This window comes from Carcharhinus amblyrhynchos, chromosome 3, assembly GCF_965287045.1.
Source record: "Carcharhinus amblyrhynchos chromosome 3, sCarAmb.v2.hapA, whole genome shotgun sequence".
NCBI classification, from domain to species: domain Eukaryota; kingdom Metazoa; phylum Chordata; class Chondrichthyes; order Carcharhiniformes; family Carcharhinidae; genus Carcharhinus; species Carcharhinus amblyrhynchos.
The window spans coordinates 55,026,987-55,050,159 of NC_137326.1; the positions used below are offsets into that span (position 1 = coordinate 55,026,987).

The 23,173-nt window shown below is 40.8% G+C and overlaps 1 protein-coding gene across 2 annotated transcripts in view; it reads left to right on the top strand.

The window, feature by feature from the left end:
- The window catches only part of rad18 (RAD18 E3 ubiquitin protein ligase), a 288,130-nt gene that overhangs the window by 85,065 nt on the left and 179,892 nt on the right, over nucleotides 1-23,173 (top strand). For both annotated transcript variants that reach the window (XM_080184080.1, XM_080184087.1), the window contains exons 5-6: nucleotides 4,320-4,654; nucleotides 8,497-8,596. In XM_080184080.1, the coding sequence (XP_080040206.1) occupies nucleotides 4,320-4,654; nucleotides 8,497-8,596 (435 nt within the window). The remainder of the gene's footprint in view (nucleotides 1-4,319; nucleotides 4,655-8,496; nucleotides 8,597-23,173) is intronic.

The window sequence follows — 23,173 nt, forward strand, 5'->3', positions numbered from 1 at the left end:
AGGGCCTGTTTCCATGCTGTAAACCTCTTATGTTTATGTCTATGTCTCTAATTCTCTGCTGAACGCCTTTGAACATTTTATTATGTGAAGGGTGCTAGATAAAAGTGTCATTATAGCCACCACTGTTTTATAGGAAATTGCAAGCTGTTGCATTAAAAATCTATTTCTGTGAAATATCACCATTTTGATATATTTTTGTCATTTAACTGGAAGGAACGAGTTGGATACGAGGATGACAGTATTTTCTATCTCTGTTCACATGGCTGTGTTAGATGGATACTCCATCAAGTAGCATCTGGCAGACATTTGTTCGTTCGCAAGTACTTAATAGCAATGCAGATCACGTTGAAATAAATAATTAGGCCTCCTTTCTATAACATCATCAAGGCAAATGTTGATGTGTTTTACTGATTCTTCTCCCTCCATAACGGAAAGGTTTTCCCATATTTCTTGGCCCATTATATAAAAATATGAAAATGACAAAGCTGTAAAAATGAGCAACTGTTACATTTGTTGCCTAATAGTGTGAATATGGGATTGATAAATCTACAATGATTTTCCCTCTGCTAAATTCATAACTCTGCACTTTTCCATTAGGGAGTTGGATTAATAAATTCAGGAGACATTCTAATCCTCATACTATGTTTGTTATGAAACCCAAACAAAATAAGCTGAAGTGCCTGGGCATCCTAACTGCCTGTTAAGTTTGTCCTCAGGACAATTTGCCTGACAACCAGTCTTGGATAAAGGAACGAAGGAAGCCATTTGACTCATAGTGCCTCTTTGGTAGAATTATCCAACTATCCCCAGCATCTGCTCTTGTCCCATCACTCTGTAAAAACCTTTTCCTTCAACTAATTATTCAATTCAACATTGGAAGTGACCAGTATATTTGCCTGCCCAAACTACTCTCGCTGTTAAATATAGGATGCTGATCCTGACATCAGTTTGAAGCTTGCCTAATATCAGTCTACAGATGTCAGATTCCTGCTACCTAGACTGGTTCCCCATAGAACCAGATGTAGACAGATCGTATACATTGGTGTACAGAGCATGGAGCTGGTTTGAGTATTGCTTCAAGAGGACATTTAAATCTTTTCCACTCACCAGCTTCTGGCCAAGAACCCTATCGGAGCTAGCTTCTTGTCAAACTATGTTGTTATGAACCCTGTAGAGAAAGCTAATTTTTAAAAAAAATTTTTAAAGTCCTCCTCGGCAAATGGAGATCACAACTTCATAAGGTGAACACAATGTAAATCAAATGTTACTTTTAAACAACTAATATACCCAGCTAAGTAAAGTGTATCTGTATTTAGATTGCATTAATTTATTAATGCAAACTAAATATACCTTACAACTAATTTTTCTGTGCACTGCACTTGTGACAGAGATGTAGCAATATGAAATGAAGTTCCTACTCACTCAATTTTCCAACAGGCTCACTTCTCCCTGCCTTGCCAGGACCAATCTTCCAGCGTTCTTTGAAAAATAATTCCATTCTTCTAAATATTCTGGAGCTAACTTTTACTAGCAAGGCCCACCTTAGTATTCCATGTTCCTTAAATCTCTAAATGTCCAGTTAGTTCTGCTCCTTTCTTTTCAAAGTGAAAACCAATTTTTACAAGCATTCTGATTGCTTGTTATCGGAATGCTTGTTAATTTGTTAACACAAAACAGTTCACTCTGTTCTTCACCACAGTATTTCTCTTTCTTCTCCCTGTCTCCAAAAAGCAGCTGTCCCTTTTGCTGTATTAAAGTGTGAAATCTTCCAATTGGTTTTGGTTTGAATTTCTTCAGTCGTGACCAGATGCCATGGGTAAAGTTTAAATATGACACTTAATGTTTAAAGTGTATTTATTAGTGTCACAAGTAGGGCTTACATTAACACTGCAATGACGGTAATGTGAAAATCCCCTAGCCGCCATACTCCGGCACCTGTTTGGGTACACTGAGGGAGAATTTAGCATGGCCAATGCACCTAACTAGCATGTCTTTTGGACTGTGGGAGGAAACTGAAGCACCCAGAGGAAATCCACGTGGACACAGGGAGAATGTACAAACTCCACACAGACAGTGATCCAGGCTGGGAATCAAACCCGGTCCCTGGTGCTGAGGCAGCAGTGCTAATCACTGTGCTGTCCTATCCCCCTATCAGGATCATTCTGCTTCACAAATTAAGGGAGACGTTTTAAAACATAACCTTCTTGTTTACTTCCAAGTAGTTAGCACTGCTGCCTTATAGCACCAGGGACACAAGTTCAATTCTGGCCTCGGGTAGCTGTCTGTGTGGAGTTTGCACATTCTCCCCATGTCTGCGTGGTTTTGAACTGGGATCATCTGATTGAGTAGGTTAATATAGTTAAAGCACATCAGCATCTGGGCCAGAATTGAGTTAGATTTTCCCCCCAGTGTGAAGTGAAAAATCTTGCCGGAGTAAGTGACGCCTTCCGCTAATAAGTAATTAAATGCAGCTTCGTTGGATTGGGATGGAAAATTTTATCAGATTGTGAGGAGATCTCTCTTTGGGAAGACACTTTGTGCAAAGGAGGAATGTTTTAATCAAAAATAGAATCAGGTTAATAGGATCAGGATTGCCACATTTTGAGATTTCTGAATTAAGTGTAGACTTTAAAGAAACAGCTGAAAAATTCAAAGAAACTCTCCTGTGTTCATGATAGAAATAGAGAATGTTGATCATTTCAGTCAATGCAGAGCTAATTTTGGGGCAAAATTTAGTTTTTTGGAAAGTTGAAGAGATCAGCTGCTGAACATCCTCAATTGTGGCATTTGTTTCAGACAAATCTAGGTTAAGCTTCCAACTGATAGTGAAGCGTCACAACTCTCACCTTCATCTCTTGCATTTAGTCTTACATCTATGTTCCCTTGTTCTGCATTGCTCGATCATTAGAACCTACCTACCGTGTCCCATCCCTGAATAATTCTAAACAACTTGCCCTTTAATCTCTTCTGTTATAATGAAAATATCTCCAGTTTTTCAAATCTTTCTTTGAAATTGTATTTCCTCATATCAGGCAGCATTCTGTAACCCCTTAGATAAAGGCAAAATAGTGCGGATGCTAGAATCTGAAACAAAAACAGAAAATGCCGGATCTTTGGGGAGAGAGCAGAGCCAATGTTTCGAGTCTAGATGACCCCTCTGTTGCCTCAACATCCTTCCTGTTGGGAGTCCAAAACTACATGCAATTGACTTACCTAAGTTTAAATAAACACACTCTTGCATTTTGACTTTATATTTTTATTTCTTGCCATAAAATGTATTTCATAAGTTTTCTTTATCCATTGTGTTTTTGATGTCATGTGTTTCCAACTCTCTGCCTTTCCATGCCACCCCCACTTTTCCCCCTTTCACCTTTTGCACTGAAATGTATCGCCTTCCATTTTACATTCATTGAATTCCATTGTATGCACATGTTGCCCTTTTCCCTTGTGGACTCTTTTGATCTTCAGAATTATTTTGTGTCCTTTATTTTAATATCATGTGCAAATTTAGGCACCATTCCCTATTGTAGGAACTACATACGACATTGAAAGTGTATTGTTTTAAAGGTGCACGTTTTTCCATATTTGAGCTTTATTTGTTTTTGCAAGCTCTATTCTAATAAGTGGGTTTAAAAGCTTCACTCACAGCTATTCTTCCAGATAGGAATTTTCAAAATGACAGGTGGGGATGAGGCCTATTGCAGGAAGGCTCCTGCAATTTCTTCATAGATTTAGAGACTGATTTCCCATGTGTTTTGACAATTAATGCACCGCAAGATGCGAGACAAAATCATTAGACCTAAAATGATAAATGCTTCAGCAGGACCAGTAGAAACTCATGAAAAGTAAATTTACAGCAGATATCAGGAACATAAATACTTGGAATAATCTATCCTGCAGATTAAACAGAACCAGATAATGTAATTACCGCTGTCATCATAACATCCAATTGGACAAGTAATGTGCTGGAAAGATAAGCATTGATGAAGCAAAATGGTATATTTTATTTCTCACTTTTCTTTTGGTGTTGTTAATTTTGTTCAGTGGGGATGAATTAAACTTGATGCCTGAGATAAGAAAGGCCAGTGTGTGACCATCTCTGCTTCCCTAGTGTGGTGATTGTCCCTTTAAAGATCAGTCTGCAGAGTAAGAGTCATATGACCAAGGGAACTTATCAGGGAGCAGAGTGGGGATCACCCTGCCTGCAAGCTATTATATAGCTTTACCTAGAAATAAATGAGTTGTGTTTTCCCTCAACTGCTGAACAAGTATCTTTACACTCAGTCACATCAATTATCCTTTTGTTTTGATTTCCTCAGTGATCTGCTGGTGAATTATGATTTGCAGTCTCCGCCAACCTCACCGCAGGCAACACGAACAGATGTATCTGACAAGAATCATTCGAAAGGTTCGAAAGCTCGCGCTAAGATGAAGCAGGAGATGAAATTTATGGACAGCTTTCTATCTCGGAGCCCTTCCTCCACACCCATGAGACCATCAGGAATGTCTATGAAGAAACAATGCCACGAGGAACAGAATAACATGTGCTCAAACTCGATTACTGCTGCACCCAATTGCTTGGCACACCAGATGCAGGGGGGAGCTGATGCTACTGAGCAACCTTCAACTTCTGGGTTAAAGGAAATTGTGAAAGGTTGCGTGATTTTTTAAAAAGTCTTTGATATAAATTGTAGAAATTTAAAACAGTTCAGTTAACATTACCCAATTTCCAGTAAATGTAATTCATCACCATGTTTCTACAATTACTTCAAGTAGTAAAATAAGAGTTTCAATTTTATGGGAAGACTAGAGAAGCTTGTTTTCCTTAGAGCAGAGAACATTAGGGGAGATTTAAGAGAGGTGCTCAAAGTTTTCAAGAGATAAATAGCTTTTTTGTGGATGGTGACATACTGGCATTGTCACTGGTCTAATAATCAAAGGTCCAGGCTAATTCTCTGGGGACATTGCTTCAAATCCCATTGCGGCAGCTGGTGAAATTTAAATTCAGTTGACAAATCTGGAATTATAAAGCTAGTCTCAGTGATGGTAATCGTGACAACGATCATCATTATTAAAATCCTATCTGGTTCACTAATACCCTTTAGGGAAGGGAATCTGCCATCCTTACGTTGTCTGACCTACATGTGACTTCAGACCCACAGCAATGTGGCTGACCTTTAATTGCCCTCTGAAATAGCAAGCCACTCAGTTCAAGGGCAATTAGGGACGGGCAGCAAATGCTGGACCTGCCAGTGACACCAAATCCTGTGAAAGAACAGATCAAATAAAGAAAAGCCGTTTCCATTGTCAGTAGATTCAGTAACCAGAGGAGACAGGTTCAAGCTCATTGGCAACCAACGAGGGGAGAAATTAGAATGCGCTTATATAGCTAATTATTATGATCTGGAATGCACTGCCTGAAAGGATAGCGGAAAAATATTTAGTAATAACTTCAAAAAGGAATTGGCTATACACTGGAAAAGGGAAATAATTACAGGGCTATGTGGAGTGAGCAGAAAAATGGGACTAATTGGATAGCTGTTTCCATGAGTTGACACAGGGAGGATGGACTGTGTGATTCATAAATCACCATTGAGTTGCAGCTTTGTTTCCTTGGTTCCTTAGTGGATAAATGAACCACATAGAGTGGAATTGAGCTGTACAAACAAGGAAAGTCCAAGGTGCAATCCCAAATCAGTACTGAGTCACCTACTGTCAGCTAGGCAATGGGGACACTCAAACTAACGTATGTATTCTCAGACCAAGGATGGAAACATTTCCCAGGGCTGCTGTTCCAGCGTACTGCTTGTTGACAACTGCCAGGAAATGTAGGTATGTGGATAGGTAGATATTAGTTAAAGTACAGCTCAGTTACGGTGGATTAGCCTTTTAATACAATAGCATAATAACATTCAGTGACCAGTCTTACTTTACGATTGTAACTGGCATTGAGTTACACAAGGCCCTTGGTACCACTGGCGTCAAAACCTTTTGAATTATACCCAGGATGACTGATCACATTCAGGAAAGGAGAGTTCAATAATAAACATACAGAAAAACATGTTTCTATTGAAATTGAAGCATTTTTCAAGTTGCATGTTGTTCTAAGTAGATTCATTAAGGGGAAGGGCTACGATCTGGCTATCAAGGGTGTGTCTCCCAGTCCTCAGACTTTGGGGAGATGGTTGGCATCTTAGTGAAAGAAGGGAAGGATTTGTATTTACATTGCACTTTTAACGACCCTAAAATGTGCAAAATGTTGTACAGGCAATAATTACTTTTTCAGTGCAGCATAGGCTTGTTCTCCAATGCATGCAACACCTTCGGCCTTACGATCAGCATAAAGAAAACTGAAGGATCAACCTGCTTTAGGGAAATCCTATCTTGAGCCCAAGGACCAGAATCTGTTGGATCGGTTCATTTATCTTGGCAGCCTGCTGTCTCAAGCTGGCTGTGTTGACAACAAAACATATTCAAGAGTTGCCAGAACAAGTGTCGCCTTCGGCAGACTTCAAACGTCTGTGTAGCAATGAAAAAGAATAAGTCTGCCCATCAAACTGAAAGTTTGTGATGCAAATGTCTTGCTCATTCTACTCTATGCATGTGAGACTTGACTTCATACCAACATTATGCCTAGAAGCTCATTCACCTTCACTCAAGCTGCCTTGGAAGTTTCTGATGATCAGTTGGCCGGACAAAATATCAGACACCGCGGTGCTCACCTCATCTGGTTTGTCAAGCATCCACACCATATTGAGATAGTCATAAGTGTGATGGTACTGAAACTTTAAGAAATTTTTTTTTTCTACATCATGTTTTCTGCAGTTGTAAACAGGCCTTTTAGGCTTCAGCTTTTTTTTATTATGGCACTGGCTTGTCCAGATATGTCCTTTTATTGCTGCTTAAACGAGTGTTTGTTTATTTTTACTGTGGGATCTTTTATGACTCTGCATTGTTAGGAGAAAAGCTGGTTGGCAGATCAGGTGACAGGAGCTCTCCTGATTTCAGAGCTGAGCTGCAGAGTTGGGTTTTAAAAGGAACAGCAAGTTGAAAAGAAGTGTTTCTCTCTCTGGTTTGGGAAATTCTGCAGGTTAGCTGAAAGTCTTTCTGGAGTAGAAAGAGTAGTCTGTGGTTGATGGCTTGACCAGAGTCCACCTGTGGTTCTGGGAAACTGTTCTGACTTCAAACTGTTCTGGGTGTGTCAAGACGGCTACTAGAACTTACAAGACTGAGAGTTTTCAATTCTCCAACCAAGGGACTCAGTTTTAGTGTCAAGTGAGCATTAGACTTTGCTGTGTTGAACTTGTTTAAAGGATTTTGTTTATGGGATTGGGTTTGATTGGAACATCTTACATTTGTTAAGGGTTATACATTATCATGATTGTTTTGTTTTTTGTTTATAATTGATAAAAGTTATTGCTAATTTTCTTTCCATACATGTTAATTATATTCTTAAACGTGGTTTGATAAAAGCTCCCTAGTGGGTCATTTGAATCATACCTGAAGTAAAAGATCATGCTTATCCTAGCCAAATTCTAGATGCAAAACTTATGATCCAAACGGGCTCATAAAATACTTTGGAGTTTCTTACCTGAACTATAACAATAGCCAAGTTATGGCTAAGTCTTCTAGTTAGAATGCCTGATACCTGCTTACCAAAGCAAATCTTCAGTGGAGAGCTTGAGTCAGGGGTGTTCTTTCCTAATGGCCAATGGAAGTGTTGCAAGCATACTTGAAGGTTTTGCTGAGGAGTTTTGATATTGACTTTGAACCCAAGGAGAAGTTCATCCAGGATTGCTATACCTCATGCAACCAAGAAGAAAATGTGGTGTGATCTGCTTTGGATGAAAGCACATAACAGAGGCAGAGAGAAAATACAAGGAGAAGAAGCCCCTGAGCTAGGAACTTGTCCAAAACTCAATCACCTGCAGTAAGCTGTCCCGTTTGTGGCAGCACTTTGTGGGTATAGATCTGCCATAGCAGTCAGCTACATACCTATTGAGACCTTACTAAACACCCCAGATGATAAAAGTGGCCATCTTTGCCTCAAAGGACGAATCAGGAAGGAATTACTTTTGAATGTAATCACTGTTGTAGTGCAGAAAATTCAGATGTTGAACATTTTGTGGATGAAGTGGCACCAATCAGTTTGGACCATTTCTTGGATAGTTGTGCAATTACGCAATTGTCCCATAAGGACCAGAGCACACACTTGGGCAGGGGCAGACAAATACAAAAGAGGACTCCCACTCCCCATTCTATCTGCTGAAAAGATTACCAACCAACTCAACTCCACTCCAAACAAGAAAGGTGAACATCCCTGCTCATCTCTCCCGATCTTGAACATCTAACTATTCTCCCTATCTACTGTGCGTGGTAACATTACAGTGTGAGCAAAATGTACAACAGCCATACTATATTAAAATCACTGTAGTTTTGAGAGGGCCGAAGAATCTATTGCATTGTATAACCTTTTTTCTTTCTTTTGTCATGCAGTGAATTGTCCAGTCTGTATGGTTGCTATTCCTGAAAATAATATTAACAGGCATCTCGACAGCTGCTTAACGCGAGAAGATAAGCAAGGAAGTCTCCGGAGGTACAGTGCAATATCCAACCCATTAATTATTGCTGAGACAGATTATCTTGTGCAATATTGCAAGCTTCAATCTGGTGAGCTAATCTTTATCCTCGTCAAAAGAGAAAAAAATTCCTTAAGTCAAAAGCTAATGGATAATACGACCTTGGAGTGTGAAGGGCAACAAGCAGGTGCACGATGTGGTGCAACTCATAATATTTCTTTTTCCAAACAGCTTTGGGGTAAACTTTGTGTCAAAATGAGGAGTACTAACCATAGGAATTGGATTTCTTTCTGTTTCGTTCATTTGTCAGCATCAAGCACACCCAATTCCTTTGTAGTTAATGTTGTCTCCAGAGTAAATCTCCTTTTCTGCTGCATTATCAGAAAGGCAGCCCACTGCACCTGAGAGATGTTTTCCATCTCTCATAATAGCCTACCCTCTGATCCTGGTTGGATTGCAAATTATGCCAGATATCAGACTGTTAAGTTTTTTGTGAACTCAATTGAATTTATCCAAATTATTTTTATACTGGACTTCCATATTTTAGGTAGAGGAAGCTTTCCTTCCAAGACTGTGGGCTAACTTAAAACCCAGGTACAAAATGTAATGTGGCAATATTTGATATACATCATTTCCCAGTTATCTTTTAGCTGTAAGCTTGAAAGAATTGACAAGATTGCTACTGCTAGATTTGTTTCACTGTCATTGTTATCTGGAAATACGCAGGTGGTTAGTCAGTATCTAAAGGTTAATGGTGCTTTTCATGTTTGTACCTTTCATTGGAACTGAAGACAAAGATAAAAAGGCACGATAATAAAACTGGGGAAAAATACATTTTTTGTTTTAATGTTTGCATCATCATTTTCTATACGAGTTTTCAAGCCAGAGGCTGCTCTGCTAAAACAAGTACAGAAATGCAGCGTTGTATGTGCATGATGTATACAAATCTTGCAAGTTCAATTACATACAGGGCATGTACTGAAGTAGCAGTGACTTTATCTGTCAGTAATGTACTCCAACTATAAAAGCCTATATTCAATATAGTGAATATGTTCTTAGACCTGTAATCCAAAGAAGTTGTGTTCATTCATCACCGTGGCAATTAGAGCAATTCTGAACTCAGTTTGAAGAAAATAAGGATAAGTAACCTGGATTTTTGATTATGATCTCAGTAGAAACCAGTAACTTTTTAAGTAGATAGAAAAAAACAAAATTCCGGTTGTTTCCTAAGCGAATGAAACCATAAGGTTCCACGGTTAAGCAGAATTATTTCTATCCAAGAGTCAACAAAGTAAATATTAAATGCTTTCTATCCTGTACCTAACATGAGGTAAACATTAATTTACAGACAAATTATCATTGAATATAAATGTTAATTTGCACCTTAAACACTGATAGTTCTTACGAATTGGCTCAACAGTCCACTCAGACTTTAATGGTTACAGCGTGTCACAAAGCCCATCAACCTCTGTCATCCTCACAAGGAATTTAAGCTTCTCTCCTTCGAGGAGCTAGTCTGACCCTCTGCTAACAGCAGCATATTGTCAAAGTGAGTTCCATGGGCATGCAGGCTTGACGGGCTGAATGGCCTCTTTCTGCACTGTAAGGATTCTATGATTCTAAATAGAACTGTCATCAACTTCCAGTGGTAGACACAAAAGAAATATTTATACTTTTGTGCAGAGGGAGCGTACGGCTCTGAGGCCAATGCTGTGTGCAATTAGCATCTCACTTAATTTGCCCTTGCTTTATGTGCATGTCACTTCTGTCACACCAGTGGGGGGAAAAACAATGCCAATGAAATTAGATGAATATGGCAACCTTCCCTGTGGGCAACAGTCAACAAAATGTCTTGTGGAATGCATTCAGAGCACAGATAGACCGCATGTGGTCCCGTGGGCTGTAGAATGCCCACCACTGGGATAGACCCACCAAACGTATCTTCCTAGAACAGAAACAGTTGCAGCTTATTCTCAGCGTCTGTATCTGGACCATCACCATCAGTCACCTTCATCTTGTACTGCATCACTGGACTCAACACCTTCTACTGCTGCTTGGACTGACCTGTGTCCTTTTATCTTTTAATAAGGCTTGCATCATTCCACAAGGTTTAGTTTCAATTTCCTAGCCTCCATTGGCTTCTGACTTCCTAAGACTGGGAAGTTCAATTTCATTTCAGCGTTTACCTTTCCTGCTTCCCATTCAATTTCATTTTGAGTTTAATTTCTGTTTTTGAGGCAGGATCTTCCTCAAAATATATAAACTAAATTAAAAATCTAGATTCCTTCACATTTGTTAAGACCCAGGCCAGAAACTTCACGGTGTTTTGTGAAGTTAGCTTAGACCCTACATTTTACATTTGATTTTGGCATTGGTGAGCATATTAAGTTGATCTTTCTCTGCACCCCAGGTATGACTGTAATACCACATTGTGCACCCTCTCCTTTCCTTCTCCCTTATGTACTCTATGAACAGTATGCTTTCTCTGAATAGTGCACAAGAAACAATACAATAAAAGCTTCCTAGTGGGTTACTTGAGTAATACATGGAGTGAAACACCTGATGATTTGATTTATTATTGTTGAATGTGTTGGTGTACAACTATATACAAAGTTTATTTAAGAATTCAGTTAGAATATAACAAAAAGAATTTGCATAACTTTTACCAATTTCAAGACTTAAACATGACACAGTACAATCCTAACAGTTAATTATCTCAGTTGTTCTAATTTAATGCAATATCCCACAGACATGCACCCTTCTTCAGCATTAGCACAAAAACAAGTATGCTCACGTGGTACCAGATTTCAGCTTTTCAACACTTTTGAGCAGAGATCCTGACTGCAATTTTCAGGGAAGGATACATCCTCAAAATTTCAGAGAGGTAAACTTAGTCTCTGATAGCTCCCAGTTTCCAGACATCAGTGAGGGGAAAAGAGAGAACCTAGTCTCTCTCTCTCTAAACTGAAAAGCAGCATCTAAAATAGCAATGTTTAGACAACAAAAACTCCAATTGAAGGGAGGAGGAAAACACTGTTGTCTCCCTCAACTCCAAGCAGCTTCTGAAAAGCAAAACTAAAACTGGACTTCTCTGTGAAAACGTAGCAGTCCCTAGTCAAATGACCTGACTTGTCAATCACCCCCAATTCAAGCTCTAATTTGCTATGCCGGGGGACAATAAAACAACAGAACACTGCATTATTTCAGATTAAAACAAACATGACGTCAATTATACTGCTTTAGTATCAATAAAGGACACTGGCTGCAGACAGCACAGCTCCGACCAAATCCCAGGGGCTGCTAAAATACCCTGCAGAGAAATATGATTAAAATACATTTCTTATAGGCACAGTATTGTCACATTAAATAAAGTGCAAATGGTCTACCAATATCCTTTAAGGAAGGAAAGATACCTTATCCAGCTTCACATTTCTGTTATCCCATTAACAAATATTGTTAACTGCCTCCTGAAGCGATCTAGCCAAGCAATTCAGTTTTATGAGGGAAAGTTGAGACAATGCAGGGGGGAGGGCTGATGCAAAATCCTGTTTGTCTTGTTCTTTGTCATAGGCTGTTTTTTCTATGTTTTAAGCAAGCAGTGATGTAATTTAGTGGAGTTCTGTGTAACAGGCAAAGTTTCAGTTTCAGGTTCAGCTCTTGATCTTCATAAAGCTAATCTGTCTCAAACACTACCAGTGCCTCAGCACTGGGTTTAGTGGCACTGGAATGCCACACCATAATTGACAAGGAGCTTTTCTTCAGGTGATTAAGGCAATGGGTGATCACTCATTGGGGATTTGGAGTAGGAGGGAGGGTATCACAGCTGAGTCAAATCTTGTTTTCAGCCTTGACGAAAGGAGAAAGCAAATGACAATTAGAACAGAAGATTAGATATGAGTGACTCAAACCTTTGTGGCACTGTTATGTTGTGTGGAAATCAGAATGTGTGTTAATATTACCTCTCTACAGTATGAGCTGACCGCCACACTACAGAAACTGCTTTTATTAAGGTCAGAAATGTGACTGTGACAAAAGCTGACTATACTTCCTTATCTTTCTTGAACTGCAACCATCAGTGCCTTTTCACTGTTGTCCAATTGTGAGGGATTGCACTTCTCAGGTTCTATTCTTATCTATCCAATCAAAATCCAGAGAATCATCTGCTCCCACACCACTGGCCTCCTTCTGCACCGCAGAGATTCAATGGTTACCGCTAGTGACCCCCAAAGATCCATCCTCAACCCTATTCTATTTCTCATCCACATGTTGCCTTAGGAATATCTGTAAACACAGTATCAGTTACCGTATGAACAGCTGTACTTCACCCCTCCAATTGTCTCTAAATCATTAGACTCCTCATCTGACATCCAGTACTAGATGAACAGTCATTTCCTCTAGTTTAACTAACCTATTCTCTTTAGACAGACTAATGGTCCTACTGTGTATTTATATCAATTTTTGTTTTTATTTATTAAGAATATATTTCTCTGAAAATGGATATAGGAGGCATTTTCAGTTATTTGCCAATGAATGTTCATGTTACACAAAAAAAAGGTCATTAAAAGTCCTATTGAAGGGAATTATGTAGCAGTGTACTCCAGGGATCATTATTAGGACCACTGCTCATTTTGATGTACATTGATGATCTAGACTTTGGGTATGGGGCACAACTCAAAGTTTGCAGATGCAGCTGTATTTGACAATGAGGTGAATAGTGTGGAAAGATGGTAGCAAATTTCAAGAAGATGTAAACAAACTGGTGAAAAGAGAAGACACAAGAAGGATTCAATTTAATGCAAATAAAGGAAAGAAAAATATCAAAAGATATTTTTTCTAGCATCCTTCATGACTTCAGAGAGTCCCAAAGTGCTTACGGTCAACAAAATACTTTTGAAGTGTTGCTACTGGTGTAGGAAATGTGGCAGCCAATTTATGTGCAGCAAGGTCTCACAAACAGCAGCATGATAATTGCCAGATAATCTGTTCTCGTGATATTGATTGAGAGTTAAATATTAGCGAGGAGACTGGGAATAATTTTCCTGTTCCTCTTCCAAATAGTGCTTTTGGATCTTTTATGTCCATTTGAGAGAATGGGTGGGGCCTCATCAGCAAGATGGGATCTCTGGCAGTTCAGCATTCTCTCAATACTGCACTGGAATGTCAGCCCTGATTTTTGCATTCAAGTTTCTGGAGTGTGACTTGGGAACAGGGAAAAGATGTTATGTCAAACAAAGGTCTTCCTTTTTCATAGATCTTAACTCCTTGTGTGTACTTTGTCAATATATTATTCAATCCTTTCACTCCACAGAAAACATCTAATACCTTCAGGTCCATATGTATTTTCCATGTGATTGGTTTTCCTTGTAACTTTACAAGTGTATTACTGTTTGGGTTACAAAGTTTTATCCGAGATACCTTTATACTTCTCCCCAACTTTTATGGCTCTAAAACTGTTTATCTAGGTTCCTTAGGTCACTGATTTCCAAGTGACCTCTCTCTCCATAAGTCCATAAGATATAGGAGCAGAATTAGGCTATTCGGCCCAATGGGTCTGTTCTGCCATTCAATCATGGCTGATATGATTCTCATCCTCATTCTCCTGCCTTCTCCCCATAACCCTTGAACCTTTTCTTGATCAAAAACCTATCTATCTCTGTCCTATCTGCTGTGCCATTTCATGTGAAACTTAGCAATTTCTTTCAAATGGTCTCTTGGGGATACCAGCCTGAACGAGTGTACACTATAGTAAATGACTTCATTATCAAGTGTGTAGAAGACTGTGTGCCAAAGAAGCAAATCTGTGTGTTCTCCAGCCGGAAACCATGGATAAACAGAAATATCTACTGCTTGCTGAAATCCAGGTCTGAGGCGTTCAGGTGACCCTGACCTATACAAGAAAGTAGGTCCCATAACACCAGGATAAAATCCAACAGGTTTGTTTGGCAGCACAAGCTTATGGAGTCTCACTCCTTCTTCAGGTGAGTGAGGAGTTGTGTTCACAAACAGACCATATACAGACACAAACTTAATTTACAAGATAATGGTTGGAATGCAAGTCTTTACAGGTAATCAAGTCTTAAAGGAACAGACAATATAAGTGGAGAGAGAGTCAAACACAGTTTAAAGAGGCGTGTATTGTCTCCAGCCAGGACAGCAAGTGAGATTTTGCAAGCCCAAGCAAGTCGTGGGGGGTTACAGATAGTGTGACATGAACCCAAGATCCCAGTTGAGACTGTCCTTGTGTGCGGGACTTGGCTATCAGTTTCTGCTCAGCGTTTCTGCATTGTGTGTCGTAAAGGACACCTTGGAGAACGGTTATTTGAAGATCAGAGGCTGAAGACTCAGTGGTAAAGTCAGATACAATCTAAGGAGATCCATCAAACAAGCCAAAAGGCAGTACTGGACCAAGCTGGAATCCCAAGCTAGCTACACTGACCCCAGCCAACTATGGCAAGGTCTACAAGACATAACAGACTACAAGATGAAGGCATGTAAATTCTCCAGCTCCAAAGCACCCCTCCATGATAAGCTCAATGCATTCTACGCCCGTTTTGAGCAAGAGATCATCTAGAGCATGCCCCTACCCTGGAAACCCTGGATGAGCCTGTATCTGGTATTACCATTGCAGATGTCAGAGCAGCTTTCTTGAAGGTCAACCCATGGAAAATGACAGGTCCAGATGGGGTACCCGGACGAGCCTGCACGGATCAGCTAGTGGGAGTATTTGCAGACATCTTCAACCTCTCTTTACAGCAATCTGAGGTCCCTATCTGCTTTAAGAAGCTGACCATCATCCTGGTACTCAAGAAAAACCAAGCAGCATGCCTTAATGACTTTCGGCCAGTGGCTCTGACATCTATCATTATGAGTTGCTTCAAAAGTCATGGCACGAATTAGTTCCAGCCTCCTGGACTACCTGGATCCACTACAGTTTGCCTACTGCCACAAAAGGCCCACAGCAAACACCATCTCCTTGGCCTTGCACTCAACCCTGGAACACATAGATAACAAAGACACCTATGTTAGACTCCTATTTATTAACTACAGCTCAGCCTTCAACACCATTATTCCCAAGACACTCATCTCCAACCTCCGTGGCCTGGGCCTTAGCTCCTCTCTCTATGACTGGATCCTGAATTTCCTAACTCATAGACCACAATCAGTAAAGGATAGGCAACAATACCTCCTCCACGATCATCCTCAACACCGGTGCCCCATAAGGCTGTGTTCTCAGCCCCCTGCTATAGTCCTTATACGCCTATGACTGACCAAATTCCATTCCAATTTGAATTTCAAATTTGCTGACAACACCACCGTAGAGAGTCGGATCTCAAACAATGACAAGACAGAGTGCAGGAATGAGATAGAGAATCTGGTGAACTGGTGCAGCGACAATAATCTCAACTTCAGGAAGTGTAAAGGAGAACATGCCCCTGTCTACATCAACGGGGAGGAAGTAGAAAGGGTAGAAAGCTTCAAGTTTTTAGGTTCCAGATCACCAGCAACCTATCCTGGCGCCGCGCGGCTGCCCCCCCCCCATGCTGACACTATAGTTAAAAAAGCCCACCAATGCCTCTACCTTTTCAGAAGACTCAGGAAATTTGGCACGTCAGCTACGACTCTCATCAACTTTTACAGGTGCATCATAGAAAACACTCTTTCTGATTGTATCAGAGCTTGATGTGGCTCCTGCTCTGCCCAAAACCGCAACGAATTACAAAAGGTTGTGAATGTAGCCCAATCCATCGTGCAAGTCAGCCTCCCATCCAGTGACTCTGCCTACACTTCCCACTGCCTTGACAAAGCAGCCAGCATAATTAAGGACCCCACGCACCCTGGACATTCTCTCTCCCACTTTCTTCTGTCGGGAAAAAGATACAAAAGTCTGAGGTCGTGTACCAACCGACTCAAGAACAACTCCTTCCCTGCTGCCATCAGAATTTTGAACGGACCTGTCTTGCACTACGTTGATCTTTCTCCACACCCTAGCTATGACTGTAACATTACATTCTACATTCTCACGTTTCCTCCTTCATGTACAGTATGCTTTGTATAGCAGGCAAGAAACAATACTTTTCGTTATATGCTAATACATATGACAATAATAAATCAAAACAATCAAAAGACAGACCTGCCAGCAAAAACATGTGCAACAAAGCATTGGTAAACCCACAAAAAAGACTGGCATCTCTTTCAATCAGCTATCTGAACTTGTTGTTGTCTCCAGCACTGGAGATACTATCAAACCTGTAATTGCTTTCCTTTCCCTCAGAGCAATATAGTAATCATGTGAGCTGTGCTCTGTGCGTTTCTAACTCTTTATCAGCCTGTTCCAGCTGACTGCATGACTGGTGATTTGTTTCATTTTGTCAGTGCTAATTACATTGAAGGAGGTGTAATTGTGATGACTGAGTGGTCAGAAGGAGTCAGAAGCCCAGCAGACTGAATAAAAAATGTAAATTTGTCATGTTAGTGAAATCAGTTTTAACAGTGACCCAACACTTCAGAATTAAGCTCGTGGGCTGCAGGTCTGTTACAGGGCTGACAGTTGCATCCAGATTTTCTAGTTATTACAAGTATTAAGGCAGAATCGTATTTCCCAGAATAGAAAATCAGGATACAACATTGCAGAAAGTGAGCATTCAGGCCATCAAGTGTGTGTCTCCTTTTTTAAAGAGAAAATCAGTTAGTCCACCTTGCCCGCCCCTTCCCCATGCCTATGCAAATTTTTCTCCTTAAATGATCTATCCAATTTTCTCTTGAAATCTATCATTACATCTGTAGCCTCCAGTTTATCTGACAATACATTGCAAATCACAACCATTCGTTGCAAATCCCAACATCTGTTGTATGAAGATGATTTTTTCTCATGTTGTTTCTGGTTCTTTTGCCAAGCAGACAAGATTTATGCCTTAAGATTTGTCCCTTAAGATGATTGAAAGCAGTTACTCTTAATTTATTCCAAAGCATTCATATTTTAAACACCTCTCAGCCTTTCTCTGCTCCAAGGAGGACAATTTCAGTTTTTCCGGGTGTACCCAGTAGCTGTAATACCTCATCATGCTGATAAATCTCTGTTGTCTCCGAAGCTTCACATACTTTCCAAAGTGTGGCGCCCAAATTTGGACACATTCTCCAAAGTAGTGTTTTATGTAGCATAAGTTCCTTCTTTGAATGCTATCATTTTATTTATAAGTGTTTTGATCCCATATACTCACATTTCCCTTCCCTTCCTTGACCTTTTTGTCTCCATTTCTGGCAATAGATTATCTACTAATATCTGTTACAAGCCCACTGACTCCAATAGCTATCTGGACAACAGTTCTTTGCACCCTCCATCTTGTAAGAACTCCATCCCTTTCTCTTAGCTCGTTTGCTACATTTGTTCTGATGATGCTACTTTCCAGTGTGTGCTTACTATATGTGCTCCTTCTTCCCCAACTGTGGTTTCTGTCCTGTAGTTGTTGACAGCACCCTCAACAGCGTGAGGTCCATTTCCCACACCACAATCCTCATCCCACCATCCTCTCAGAACAAGGATAGAATTCCCCTTCCCACAATTCACCCCGCCAGCCTCCTCCTGCAAAGCATAATCCTCTGCCATTTCCGCCAACTCCAATATGATGCCACCACCAAACACATCTTCCCTTCATTCCCTTTGTCAGCATTCCACAGAGACCTTGCCCTCTGGGGTGACTGAGCCCACTCTTCTGCTATACCCAACACCTCTCCCACCACCCATGGCACCTTCTCATGCAATCGCAGAAGGTGTAACATCTCTCCTTTACTTCTTCCATGCTTACCATCCAAGTTCCAAAACATTGATTTCAGGTTAAGCAGCGTTTCACTTGCACCTCTTTCAATTTGGTGTATTGCATTCACTGCTCCCAATGTGCTCTACCCTATATCGGAGAGACCAAATGTAGACTGAGTGATTGCTTTACTGAGAACTTTCGATCTGTTCACAGTCAGGACCCTGATCTTCCCGTAGCTTGCCATTTTAACACACGATCCTGCTGCCATGCCCACATGTCTGACCTTGGCCTGCTGCAATGTTCCAGTGAAGTTCAGTGCACCTGGAGGAAAAGCATCTCATCTTCCCACTAGGCACTTGACAGCCTTCCAGTCTCAACACCAAATTTAGTAATTTCAGATGATTTGCTCCACCCCATCTCGACTCCTTTATTTTCATTTCATTTTCAAAAAATTGTTCTTTATATTTTATTTCTTTATTGTTTTTCTTTACTTTAACTTTATTTTTCTTTGCTCCCCCTTCCCCTATTTTATTCCCCCTTTTCTTAACTTTTCTCCCCCTTTGTTTCCCCCACTTTTTTTCTCAATTTTACTGCTTTCCCACCCATCTCCACCCCCCGCCCCTCCCCCACATCTTCATCTGTCACAGTTTACGCTCTGATTTCAGCTTCTGTGCTGCTTGGCCATTTGCACCTTCTATTCTCTCTCTGTGGACTGCCATTAGCAACCTTTCCCCTTGTTTTTGTGGCTATGACTCATCTTTCATTCCCTCACCCAACAGTATAAATATCTCCCATTTTCTATGCTTTTTAGCTTTGACAAAGGCTCATCAACTCGAAACATCAGTTCTTTTCTGTCACAGAATCCCTACAGTGCAGAAAGAGGCCATTCAATCCACCGAGTCTACACTAACCACAATCCCACCTGTTCCATAACTCCACATATTTACCCTGCTAATCCCCTGACATTGGGGTCAATTTATCATGGCCAATCAATCTAATCTGCACATTTTTTCCCCCAAGGGGAAAGACTGCTAATGGCTGCCCATAGAGAGAATAGAAGGTGCAAATGTCCAAGGAAAGCAGAGCATCCGGAGGAAACTCATGTAGACATGGGGAGAACATGCCAACTCCACGCAGACAGTGACCCAAGGCTGGAATTGAACCTGGGTCCCTGGCGTTGTGAGGCAGCAGTGCTAACCACCATGTCACTCTCTCCTTACAGATGCTGCCAGATCTGTTGAGATTTCCCAGCATTTTCTCTTTTATTTCACTCTATCATCTATTTTATTAACCTCTTTCACTACCTTGAAAGATATATGCACAAACCCCCTTAGACTTGGCTTCTCAGCACTTGCAACCTCTTTGGGTTTGTATTGACTTTCTAAGTTTTAATATCAGCTCACACTTCGTATTAAACTTCATCTGCTTTGTGTCTATCCATTCTGCCAGCCCCGTATATATCCTCTGGAAGTCCATTGTTATCTTCCTCATTGTTCAGTATATTTGTAAGTTTCTGCAAATTTTGAACCAGTTATTCTTTTTTCAAATCCCTCTTTGTCTCTTGCTAGAAATCAATTCGGGGCAATAGCTGAACTTTGCTAACTCATCTGAGTGCCCACAAGTGAAATCTGAACATCCGCAGTGAGGCTTTTTGACTATGGTTATTACAACTAAGTACAATCCTGTCTTTACCTGATGTCCAGACTGCACTTTTGCTTCTGGGATCACTGGGTAACTATGAACAAGAAAAGAAAATGAAGAATTTGCCTTTATAAAGCATCTTTCACAACCTCAGCCGTCAGTAAAACTCTTTAAAGTCAGTAATTACTCCAGGGAAATAGTTGTTGTTTGAGACGGTGGTTGGTGTAGACTCGGTCGATTGAATGGCCTCCTTCTGCACTGTAAGGATTCTGTGAGAGAAAAGAACTGATGTTTCGAGTCAATGAGCCTTTGTCAAAGCTAAAAAGCATAGAAAATGGGAGATATTTATACTGTTGGGTGAGGGAATGAAAGATGAGCCATAGCCACAAAAACAAGGGGGAAGATTGCTAATGGCTGTCCATAGAGAGATTAGAAGTTGCGAATGGCCAAGCGGCACAGAAGCTGAAATCAAGAGTGTAAACTGTGACAGATGAAGATGTGGGGGAGATGGGTGGGAGAGAGGTAAAATTGAGAAAAAAGGGGAGGAAGCAAAGGGGGAGATAAGTTATGATTTGCATGTAAGCAGGAAGCACAAACAGCAATGCGATAATGACTTGATAATCTACTTTTGTAGTGTTGAGGAGTAAATAGCAGCCATTTATTGGGACAAACTCCTCTATACTTATTTAAAATAGTCCCAGTGGATTTTTTTTATCTTACCTGAGGGGATCAAACAGGAGTCTCAGTTTGCTAACTGTTCACATCTTTGCCCACATCTTTGACAATACTACATGGAAGGAATGCTGCACTGAGGTTTATTGTATCACCTTGATCATTGTTGATGCTGAGATTAGATAACCCAGAGCACATTAGGGATTCAATATTAGGGGTGTAGTGCTACTAGAGTGCACCGGAGGACCAGTCCAACACCACCTTCCGGGAGAGGAGGGTGCAGACGCCAGGGCCCACAGGCTGAGATCCCAGGCTAGGTGTTTTATAACCAAGTTCTCATTATCGATGCTGAGCAGCCAGGGTTTAGGACCTGACAGACAGGCTTAAAAGAATTAGAATTAAAAGCTCTGATTTTTTTTGAATCTGGCCTGTGAGGACAGTTCACTTGTTGCTGGGGTGCTGGGAAGGGGTTTGGATACATAAACAGGAACACGTAATGTGGGGAAATAGTTTCTGTCTTTAAATTCTGCTCTTATGTTATTGAAAAAAAATTGAGCTTGTCTTTACTCGTTAGATAGTTGTAAATTTGCCACGTTATCTGTTGCAAGTAGCATTTCCGTCTGATATCCCAGGACACTATTTACAAAACTTGAAAGAAACCAAGCCTAAATACCAATAAAATCCAAACAAAGCACCAAAAGCTTTACTCTGTTACATCCAGACAGGCACTGCACCTGCACCCTGTCATCCCTGTTCCCTTAGTAATGGGTCTGACCTGGATGATGATGCCACCTTGTTCTCAGGACTGAGGGAGTCATTAACTTGTTACTGAGAGTGTTTGCGCTCAGAGGGAATCACGATCCAGCAATCATAGTCCAGGGCTGAGTCTTTGAATCTGGGCATCGTTAGTGACCCTGAAATAAAAATAACTGATATCAGACAAGGGGTAAAGGACCTGAAAGTTGGGTTATACTGTGTCAAACCGGCTGAGTGATCACCCCTAGCTCGAGTATCTGGCAATGTTACCCCTCATCCAGGAGGCAAAATTAGCTCTGAGCTTTGGCAGCAGGAACAGGAGAAGCCAGTCAGCTCCTCCAACCTGACCTACCCATTCAATCAGATAGTGAATGATCTGGGGGCCAAACTCCATCCATCCACCGTGGCTTCATTTCCACACCCTTGGGCAGCAAAAATATCCCCTTCTCGGTTTGAAAATTGTTCACTGAGCTGGTACTTGCTATTTAATATGGGAGGATCTTTCTAAGGAGGGATTTTCCTACTTCTACCATGCTACAGTGCCAAGAATAAAAGGTCAGGTGGCAGGATGAGGATGTAGCTACTTAACTCAATGTTTAAATCAGTGGCCTTATATTTTTTGCAGGCTTTTTCGCATGCCAGTTATTCACTCTGTCTGAAAGTTACACGCACTCTTGAGGTTGCCTGAAAAAGTTTTTTGTGAGAGTCCTAATTGATGAAGTTTCACAGGATGGATCAGTTGATCAGGGCAAAGACATTCTCCGGTTTCCGTTCCCCCCTGCACCCCCCCCACCCCCCCGTCCGAAAGACATGCTGGTTAGGTGCATTGACCATGCTAAATTCTCCCGCAGTGTACCTGAGTAAGTGCTGGAGAGCGGCGACTAGAAAATTTTCACAGTAAGTTCATTGCAGTATAAGCCCACTCTTGACTAACAAATAAATAAAACTTCTCAGGAATGTTGGTTTAGTCTAGGTCAGCCAGAGGCCAATCCTTTCACCTCAGTGGTCAGTGCAGTTAATGTTGCTGCATTCCATCCAAGGCAAGTATATGCTCCTTTTAGATAAGGAGACCGAAATTGTATATATTACTCCAGGTGTGGATGCACAAGGGCCCTTTGCAGCCTCCTCACAGCTTATTTTCCCACCTAACTATCATCAGCAACTTGGATGCATTACACACTATGGGTGGGATTTTACAGCCTGGCTTGAGTGAGTCCGAAAATTACTGCCTGAGGTCAATGGACATTTCCGCTGTCTGCCCCTCACCTGCTCCAATTCTGTGGCAGGTGAGGTGATAGAATTCTGGCATATGTCCTCATCCAAGCCATTGATATGGAAGTGAAACACTTAAGGCCCAAGTACTGGTGTGTGCGATATTCTGTTATAGCTTGACAACCAGAAAATGACATGTTCGTTTCTTCTCTCTATTTCTGTCTGCTCACCAGTCCTTGAACTTTACTGAATCACATTTGAAAATGTACCCAGTGGTTCAGCCTTATCTATCCTGATCATCCAAAGGGTTAGGTGCATTGGTCATGCTAAATTGCCCCTTCGTGTCCCAAGATGCGTAGATTAGAAGAATTAGTAGGGTAAATATGTGGGGTAATGGGATAGCATCTAGGTGGGATTGTTGTCGGTTCAGATTTGATGGGCTGTGATACCCTGCTACTTACAACTTCAAAAAACTCTAATAGATTTGTGAAACATAACTTCCCTTTTATAAATCTGTTGACTCTGCCTAATCATATTATGATTTTCAAAGTGCTCTGT